This window comes from Amphiura filiformis, chromosome 17, assembly GCF_039555335.1.
Source record: "Amphiura filiformis chromosome 17, Afil_fr2py, whole genome shotgun sequence".
Lineage (NCBI taxonomy): Eukaryota > Metazoa > Echinodermata > Ophiuroidea > Amphilepidida > Amphiuridae > Amphiura > Amphiura filiformis.
Window position 1 is genome coordinate 29,038,481 of NC_092644.1, and position 10,394 is coordinate 29,048,874.

The 10,394-nt window shown below is 35.4% G+C and overlaps 1 protein-coding gene across 1 annotated transcript; it reads left to right on the top strand.

Annotated features, from left to right (window-relative positions):
• The first annotated feature begins 1,819 nt into the window (after positions 1-1,819).
• On the top strand, positions 1,820-9,651 carry LOC140137578 (uncharacterized). The gene is made up of 4 exons (XM_072159300.1): positions 1,820-2,204; positions 6,906-6,965; positions 7,652-7,939; positions 8,665-9,651. The coding sequence occupies exons 1-4, from the start codon at positions 2,058-2,060 to the stop codon at positions 9,373-9,375; spliced, it is 1,206 nt and encodes a 401-aa protein (XP_072015401.1). The 5' UTR covers positions 1,820-2,057; the 3' UTR covers positions 9,376-9,651.
• Positions 9,652-10,394: the final 743 nt, after the last annotated feature.

Sequence of the window (10,394 nt, forward strand, 5' to 3'; positions counted from 1 at the left end):
GCTGATAGCAATATTGATGAAGTAGCTATCTACTGCTGAGAGCAATATTGATGAATTAGCTATCTACTCCGGGTATCTACTGCTGGGAGCAATATTGACGAAGTAGCTATCTACTGCTGACAGCAATATAGATGATATCTACTGCTTAATTAATGAGGTATAGCTAATGATTATAGCAATATGGATACAGTAAGTAGCTATCTCCTTCTGATAATGCTATTTATGAAGTGGATAACTACTGCTGATAGTAAAAGATACTAATATTTACTGAGTACTGTCGATTTGAAAGTTTAAAAGTATAAAAAAAAACTGTATTAAAATCATACCTATCGAGAAAGGTCTTTTGTCAGGCTAAGCGTGAGTTAAAGCCATAATTTACGATTTCCGTCAACTTAAATATTGATTTTGCTAATAGATGCTAAATGTCTGTGATGAATTTTGTCCGTTTTAAGCCGAAATAACGAGGATAAGTGAAACAAAAAACCTTAAAAACCTAAAATTGCCCCCACACGCCCATTATCTATGTTAGCCGTTAATACGTGGAGTTCTATTATAGGGGACTTAAAATGTCCTTTGCTCTCTTGACCTACACAAACACAATTTGGTTGTGAGTTAGATGAAGCAAAAATTCAGGTTTGAAAATAAAACAAACCAAATTTATAAGATCGTTCATTATTGGTTTTAAATTCAATAGGTTAAATATTATTAAAGGGACAGTCAAGGATGATGTGGGACAGTTTTTGTAGGTTTTTTAACAAAATTTAATGGTTTTTGTTGGGTGTTTGTGTGTTTGTTTAGCTTCTTTCTAATCTTGTTTTTTATTTTTAAAAGTAGGCCTATGGTCAAACATATTTTATCACACGCAGTTTGTCAGTCCACACACATAATCATGCTAATTGAGTGAATTCGTAATTTTGAGCAGTTAGCTATAATGAAATTGCCTACAGAAAACCGTACATATGATAGTATAATTTGCAAAATGCGTACCCAATTTAAAAAACATGATCAGGGAAGTGAGAGTTTTTACTAGTTCTAAAAGGCTAACACAATACATATCCTACATATCCTACAGATACCGGATATCTGATGAACTTTGTGAACATTGGCACGAGTATTGGTTGATAATAGTTAGGTCAAGGTGAAACACCTAATTGGTATTGTGCATGTTCCGGCGAACAATGGTTGTACATTTATATTTAAAAGGTGAATAGCGGAGTGTATAATAGCAACTCCAAAAAGCAAACCTTTGATTCTCTCGAGCGTGTTAGCCTGACTATTATGTACCGCAAAAAAGCTGATGACGTCATTCAAATACCAACAATATTGAACGTGTTTCAATGACTTTGAGCTACATTGTATTTTTCTGTGGCCATAAGGGGCTGTGCAATAATTATGAGCCCTGGGGAGGGTAAAATTGGGGGGGCAAGAAATTTTGGCGAGCCGAAAGGGGGGGCAAGCAATTTTTGGCAAGCCGAGAGGGGGGGCAAGCGATTTTTGGCACACATTCATGGGGCGCCTTATTGATAAAACGCTCTAAAAAGGCTTAGGAAAACAGTACGGAAACGCTTAAATATGCAAATTTTCCTGCTCGCTGCGCTCGCAACATACATCTAGACCATTTAAGGTTTGCAAATTGGGATCCCAAAAATTTGGCATGTTCAAGGGGGGGGGCAAAGAATTTTTGGCGGGCCAAGAGGGGGGGGCAAGCGATTTTTTGGCGGGCCGAGAGGGGGGGGCAAGCGATTTTTGGCGAGCCGTTCGGAAATTTTACCCCCCCGGGGGGGGGTAAATAATTATTGCACAGCCCCTAATGATAAGTTAGTCATAGTGAGGCACTGTGACGTCATCATGGTCATTAAGTTCCGGATTATGTAGGCGTGCTTTTAGATCATGAGAGCTTATTTTATGATTATAGATCAGTTGCCAAAAAGATACTAGCTATCAAAACTTCATTAAAGACTATTGGCCTTTATTGCATCTAGAGATATCGAAGTTTCGGCCTTCATTCCCGGGCCTTAGTTCATTTCATGATTGCCTGACCGTTTAGGAATATCAACATGGGATACAACCAAGGCACCGTTCGTGGTTCCAGCATCGCTTTATTAGTTTTCAGCATTATTTTGTTAGTCTTTTACATTGGGTGTAGTAATTCCTGCAGATATGAAAGCAGCTCTTTATATTCACCAATATGGACATCACTTTGGGTAAGTCAGTAAATACACGTGAAAGGATTGGTATAGGCCTATGATTTACCTCGTATTATGTGCCTTATTATGTTGTTGTGTTATGTTATGTTGTGTAAAATGTCATTTTTATGTGATGTTGTGTTATGAGCCTATTCTATTATCTTATATTAGGACCTGTATTTTATAACATTCAATTATTATCTTATTAGTCTTATATTAGCCTATTACATGTAGGCCTATGATGTTTTGTTACGGCTGTTACTACGTTCGTAGCCCCTACGTTATGCTAGGCCTATGTTATATGTTATGTAATTATGTGTTATTTTATGTTATGTATTTTATGAATGTTATGTTATGTTATGTTATGTTATGTTATGTTATGCTATGTTATGTTATGTTATGTTATGTTATGTTATGCTATGTTATGTTATGTTATGTTATGTTATGTTATGTGTTATGTTATATGTTATTTTGTGTTTTGTTATGTTATATTATATGTTATGTTATTATGTGTTATATGTTATTTTATGTTATGTATTTTATGTAATGTAATGTAATGTAATGTAATGTTATGTTATGTTATGTTATGTTATGTTATGCTATGTTATGTTATGTTATGTTATGTTATGTTATGTGTTATGTTATATGTTATTTTGTGTTTTGTTATGTTATATTATATGTTATGTTATTATGTGTTATATGTTATTTTATGTTATGTATTTTATGTAATGTAATGTAATGTAATGTAATGTTATGTTATGTTATGTTATGTTATGTTATGTTATGTTATGTTATGCTATGTTATGTTATGTGTTATGTTATATGTTATTTTGTGTTTTGTTATGTTATATTATATGTTATGTTATTATGTGTTATATGTTATTTTATGTTATGTATTTTATGTAATGTAATGTAATGTAATGTTATGTTATGTTATGTTATGTTATGTTATGTTATGTTATGTTATGTTATGTTATGTTATGTGATGTGATGTGATGTGATGTGATGTGATGTGGTGTGATGTTATGTGATGTGATGTGATGTGGTGTGGTGTGATGTGATGTGATGTGGTGTGGTGTGATGTTATGTGATGTGATGTGATGTGATGTGATGTGATGTGGTGTGGTGTGATGTTATGTGATGTGGTGTGGTGTGGTGGTGACATCCCGCTATATCTCTAATTTCTTTAATTTTAAATAAGGTCCCCATCTAGGCCTATAAGGTCCGCTATCTCTATAGTTCGCTATCTCTAAGGTTCGCTATCACTAACGTGTAAAGTCTATGGAGATCAAAATCCCGCTATCTCTAATAGAGAAAAGGGTTCGCTATAGGGTCAATCCATATGAAATCAAGGAGTCGCCCCACCTGACCCCCTCAGATTTGCTTTATATTTTAGTCATATGTTGTACCTGTAAAAATATTAAAAACCTGCAAATTTGAGGTCTGTATCTCTTACGGATTTTCTGTGGCAGCCATTTAAAGTTGGAGTAGGGGAGTCTAAATTTGGACCCAAAAGTTGCCCTTTAAATAAATTTCATCTTTGGGAGGCTGTGCCTTCTTTATAAAAAGAGAGAGAGGTCTGAAACTTTGTGTACACACTAACTGCATGCCCAATTTGTCAAAAAATAAAAAATAAAACATTTCTGTAATTGCGTGTTGTGTCACGGGGTCATTAAATATGCAAGAAAAATGTAATGTTTGGTAATCTGGCAAGTTTAGCCCCCCTAAATTCACATTTTTTGTCAGATTAATAATTTTTTGTTGTCACTGATGCTATATATAGGATAAATACAATGCATATCCAAAAAATTGAGGTCACAACTCATTTACATTTCGAACAGCGCCCTCGCGAAGATGAAATTTATTGCAAATTCAACATTTTCAGGGGGCCCGAAGTCGATGTGGTCTACCTTCAAAATTTATAAAACATCACTTTTATATAACTACTAGTCTTAAATTACAACTTTGCTAAGTCCCAGTAATTGTATAGGTTGACTTCATATAAAATGACAAGCCCAAAGTTGACCGTTTTGTTATGATTGCATGTAGTGCAAATGTGCCGAATTCAGAAGGCTTGAAAGTCAAATTGGCCCAATATTGAAAATAAAATGGAAATAAAAGTAAATAGGGCCAATAACTATGCATCTAGTCATTTATTTTCAATATTGTGGCCATTTTGACTTTTAAACCTTCCGAATTCGGCACATTTGCAGTACATGCAATCATAAGAAAATGGTCAACTTTGGGCTTGTCGTTTTATATGAAGTCAATCTATAAAATTACTGGGATTGAGCAAAGTTGCAATTTAAGACTAGTAGTCATATAAAAGTGATGTTTTATAAATTTTGACCACATCGACTTTGGGCCCCCTGAAAATGGTGAATTTGCATTAATTTTCATCTTCGCGAGGGCGCTGTTGGAAATGTAAATAAATGGTCACCTCAATGTCTTGGATATGCATTGTATTTGTTCTATATATCGCATCAGTAACAACAAAAAACAATTAATCTGACAAAAAATGTGAATTTAGGGGGGCTAAACTTGCCAGTATACAAAACATTACATTTTTTTGCATATTTAATGACCCTGTGACACAACGCGCAATTACAGACATTTATTTTTTTTTACTTGTTGACAAATTGGACATGCAATTAGTGTGTATACAAGGTTTCAGACCTCTCTCTCTTTTTATTAGGAAGGTACAGGCTCCCAAAGATGAAATTTATTCAAAGGGCAACTTTTGGGTCCAAATTTAGATCCCCCTACTCCAACTGTAAATGGCTACCATAGAAAATCTGTAGGCCTATATATTGAAAATGAAATGGAAATAAAAGTAAATAGGGCCAATAACTACTCATCTAATCATTTATTTTTAATATTGTGGCCAATTTGACTTTCAAGCCTTCCGAATTCGGCACATTTGCACTACATGCAATCATAACAAAACGGTCAACTTTGGGCTTGTCATTTTATATGAAGTCAACCTATACAATTACTGGGACTTAGCAAAGTTGTAATTTAAGACTAGTAGTTATATAAAAATGATGTTTTATAAATTTTGAAGGTGGACCACATCGACTTTGGCCCCCCTGAAAATGTTGAATTTGCAATAAATTTCATCTTCGTGAGGGCGCTGTTCGAAATGTAAATGAGTTGTGACCTCAATTTTTTGGATATGCATTGTATTTATCCTATATATAGCATCAGTGACAACAAAAAATTATTAATCTGACAAAAAATGTGAATTTAGGGGCTAAACTTGCCAGTTTACAAAACATTACATTTTTCTTGCATATTTAATGACCCCGTGACACAACACGCAATTACAGAATTTTTTAATTTTTAATTTTTTGACAAATTGGGCATGCAGTTTGTGTGTATACAAACTTTCAGACCTCTCTTTCTTTTTATAAAGAAGGCACAGACTCCTAAAGATGAAATTTATTTAAAGGGCAACTTTTGGGTCCAAATTTAGACCCCCTACTCCAACTTTAAATGGCTGCCACAGAAAATCCGTAAGAGCTACAGACCTCAAATTTGCAGGTTTTTAATATTTTTACAGGTACAACATATGACTAAAATATAAAGCAAATCTGAGGGGGTCAGGTGGGGCGACTCCTTGATTTCATATGGAATGACCCTATACCTAAAAAAAGGTCCGCTACTTCTAAGGTTCGATATCACTAATTTAGAATAAGGTTCGCTAGTTCTAAGGTTCGATATCACTAATTATAAATAAGGTTCGCTATCACTAATTATAAATAAGGTTCGCTATCACTAATTTTGTTTCAGGTTCGCTATCCCTAATTAATTAAGGTTCGCTATCTCTAAGGTTCGTTATCACTAATTTCGATTAAGGTTCGCTATACCTAAGGTTCGTAATCACTAATCTTAAATAAGGTCCACTATCTCTAATTTTAAATAAGGTCCGCTATCTCTAATTTCAAATAAGGTCCGCTATCTCTAATTTTAAATAAGGTCCGCTATCTCTGATTTTAAATAAGGACCGCTATAGCGAACCTTATTTGAAATTAGAGATAGCGAACCTTATTTAAAATTAGAGATAGCGAACCTTATTTAAAATTAGAGATAGCGAACCTTATTTGAAATTAGTGATAGCGAACCTTAGAGATAGCGAACCTTAGAGATAGCGAACCTTATAGATGGGGACCTTATTTAAAATTAGAGATAGCGAACCTTAGGGATACCGGGATTGTTAAAATTAGAGATAGCGGACCTTATTTTAAATAAGTGATAGCGAACCTTAGAGATAGCGAACCTTCAATAAATTAGTGATAGCGGACCTTATTTAAAATTAGAGATAGCGAACCTTATTTAAAATTAGTGATAGGCCTATCGAACCTTAGAAATACCGAACCTTTTTCAAAATTAGTGATATCGAACCTTAGGTATAGCGAACCTTTTTCGTAATTAGTGATAACGAACCTTAGAGATAGCGAACCTTAGAGATAGCGAACCTTAGAGATAGCGAACCGTAACCGGTGTGGTGTGGTGTGGTGTGGTGTTATGTTATGTTATGTTATGTTATGTTATGTTATGTTATGTTATGTTATGTTATGTTATGTTGTTATGATATGTTATGTTATGTGCTATATGTAAAAACGAAAAGAAAACTGCTTTTGATGTTTATCGTGCCAAGTTCGTATAATAATATATATTCTATGTTAATTGAGACTGTACGTTATATCTCATACACAGGGAATCACCATAGCTTCGTTGGGAATTGGAATGACTGTTTCCAAAACGGAGACAAGATGGGTAAGAACAACTATATCTTTCTTATGCAATATGAGCCAAGAATACTCGCATTCCAATGGCGCAGTTCATTAATCTCTATTTGGAAACTGTAGTACAAATTTGACCTCGATGTTTGTTACCCAACATACTCAAAGGTCATTCTATGAGTGTACAGGCATAGTGGGTCAAGGAACTGCGTCACGACAGATGCGCATGTTTGAGACCTTAGCACATCGAATGATTCATCTAAAAATACCAATATCAAAATGTTCGACATGATGTTCGTCAAATTGAAAATGTTAAAATATTGAACTCAAGCATCAAAAGTAGGAGCAAAATTGTTGTTCGTGCAGAATTCATATTTTGTCAACAAAGGTTTTTGGTTCACACTAAAACGCACATCATTTGGAAGTCATTAACTTTGCTAAATTACATTATAAAAAGTGTCACACCTTGGTCTATTTAAATTAGCCAGATACTCTCTAAATTCAAAAGAGTGAAAAAGTCAATCCTCCTCGGAGTGACTCTTCTTGTCAATCAAAAAGATTGACATTTCAATCAAGAGTGAAAATCACATATTTTCCTCCATAAGAGCGAAATTTTCAATCTTTTCAAAGAGTGTTCCCTCAGCACAATCTCTCTCGATTGAAGTGTGTTTAAATTTAATAAACATAAATAATGAAGTTTTGCACTTTTCATTTATTCAGGGTGGTTGTTTCTTAGCTTTATGTATCATCTGTATCTTCATGGCTTTGGGATGTATGATCCTGACATTGGTAGCCTTTTTCGCAGAGCTACTTTATGTTCCACCATCTGTATTCCTGGGGCAGATCGAACCGACACCATCGCCGTCTCCGTCGTCAACATTTAATCGTGATGCCGCTGCTATCTTATGGCTTTGCATGATGGGAACAGCTGGAGTAATGACAATTATTTCAATAGTGGCTTCTTGTATGTTTTGTTGTTGCCAAGTGTCCGCACAACCAGTTGTTTCTGTAAGTCATTTGAAAACGCAAGTAGTAGGCTACTCAATATTATATTCAGCGGCGTAGCCAGCGTCATAATTTTGCTCAAGGTGGGCGAGATCATAAAAGTTTAGTCCACACTTGAAGGTCCCAGTGGCGTAACCATGCTTTCGCAATCGAGGGGTCATCGGGAGGAATCTGCCACGAGGGAGGGGAGTTGAAATACCGATTCTGCATTGAAATATGTACAAACGATGAACATTGGGGGCGGGGGGGGTCCAAACCAGAGTGGTATGGGGGCCTCTACCCGTTGGTCACGCCACTGAAAGTTACTTAAAGTTGATTGTGTTCTTGTCTTCGTCTCTTCCCCATGCTCACCATGTCCATTCCATCTTTGAATTTTACACCTGGGTTGTTTCTAACTAGACAAGGGGAATAAAAGATTTGGCACTTTCACAATAAATACCTCAGACAAAAAGTTAAATTTAAATTAAATTATAAGTAAATGAACCTAATGGTGTAAACTTATGTTTTGTAGCTGCGATATTTCTACGTTGGAACATTTCTTACTTACCGTAATGATTTGATTTGACTTGACCAAAAGTAAACATTAATATGTAAAAACAAATTAGTACATGAATAAGGCATATAAATTGTCTTTTTGAATTTGATACGATCTGTTTCTCTAATTTCTCCAAGTTGTCACTAAAACAAAACCTAACAGTGTGATTCATTTGTTTCAACTTTTTCATTAGGAAACTCGTGTGGTGATTACCGGTGGAATTCCGACTACGGGACAAACGATTGTCTTAAATAATCAAGAATTTGTACTCCACCCTGTCGTTTCTGGGACCACAACAGTTGTTACTGAAGACCTACCACCACCATATAGCACTATTGCCAACCAACCTACACCAATAAATGGAACAAGGCCTATTCGACCAATGAGACCTGATGAATACATGCCACTTCAACGCAACGGGAATACTACCGCTGCCACCAGTGTAACTAATTTAGTTGACTCAGGAGAGTATGCGTATGTTGAATGTAATGATGCTAACAATATTTCCAACCCACCTGTGCCAACAACACCTATTCCACAATTGAGACCAAATGAATACATGCAACTTCAACGTGATCCCAATCCCACCGCTGCCACCAATGTAACTCATACGGTTAACTCCGGGGAGTATGCTTATGTTGATTGTAATGATGATGACAACGCAAAACGAGAAAGGATTCCAACTCCAGATGAATATTATGACGATGTCGGTGTACCACAAAGATCCTCGTCTCAACATTCAGGTGACTCTAATTATGATTATGCAAGTGATCATGACCTTATCAGACAGGCTACCACTGAAGAAGGCCAACAATACCTTAACAGCAGTGTACAGCGACCTAGGAATGTTAGTAATCCCAAACCTGAGCTAAATACGCCAGAATACTTGGAAGTCTTACCTTAATCCTTCCCCGCAATGCAGGGTACATCCCATGAGACGGGCGGGATTGCTATTTTGCCGGACAATGCTTCCTGATACACTGCAAAAACAGTGTTTATAAAGTGAAGGCAAGAATGTGTTTCAAAACGTTATGTTTAGAAAATGGATGTCAGATGTTTAGAAATTGAAGACCATCACTGACCAATGTTCAGAAATTTGACACATGATGTTTAGCTGCTAAACGTGTTTACAAGGTGAAGGCAAAATTGTGTTTAGAAAAGTGTTTCATTTCTAAACCCTGTTTTTTCTAAAAAATGTTTATGGTACCCGACGTTCTACAGCTTTTAATAAACAATATCGCGGGAAAGACCAAAATTGAAAAAAAAAAAATAAGGGGTTTCAAATTTAACTTTGAAAAGTATAAATCACGTTGGGTCTGAAGGGGGGGGGGCTAACACTTTTCTCTGATGACTTTGACCACAATTATTTTATTTTGTCAAATATCTTAAAAATTAAGAATTTAAGTTTTTGAACAAGTTCATTAGGCATGTTGATTTAAACTGTGAATTTTGTTCGTTATGAACAATTCCAACTAAAAACGAAGGCGATTTACTCACGTTTTAGTAACGTTTCACCACTACACTAGTGGTTTCATCAGACTGGCAACTCATCACATCAGGCTGTTTCCTTTTATCACAACAGCATCTTTGACCAACTCATCACGCCCTCTACGGTGCAGCCTGTTAACATAAAAGGAAACAAACTGGGAACAGAGTGTGCTTTTAGTTGGAATAGTTCATAACGAAAAAAAAATTCACAGTAAGAATCTAAGTTAATTAAAAAGACAGTAGCGGTATAAGCCATAACGTAAGATCTTTTTAAATGAATATGGCTCGGTGGTGTTTTTTTTTCAAACTTGATTTTGCCTCATCATTCGTCATAAAATGACCTGAACACCTTCATGACAGTTGTTACTTTGATTTGATCAAAAGCGTACATTATAGCTTTAAACATTCAAACTGGATACTGCAATAAAATAATAT

Coding starts and splice junctions, on each gene's coding strand:
- LOC140137578 (XM_072159300.1), top strand. CDS start 2,058: ATGGGATACAACCAAGGCACCGTTCGTGGTTCCAGCATCGCTTTATTA. Junction 2,205..6,905: donor CAATATGGACATCACTTTGG/GTAAGTCAGTAA, acceptor TCTCATACACAG/GGAATCACCATAGCTTCGTT. Junction 7,940..8,664: donor CCGCACAACCAGTTGTTTCT/GTAAGTCATTTG, acceptor CTTTTTCATTAG/GAAACTCGTGTGGTGATTAC.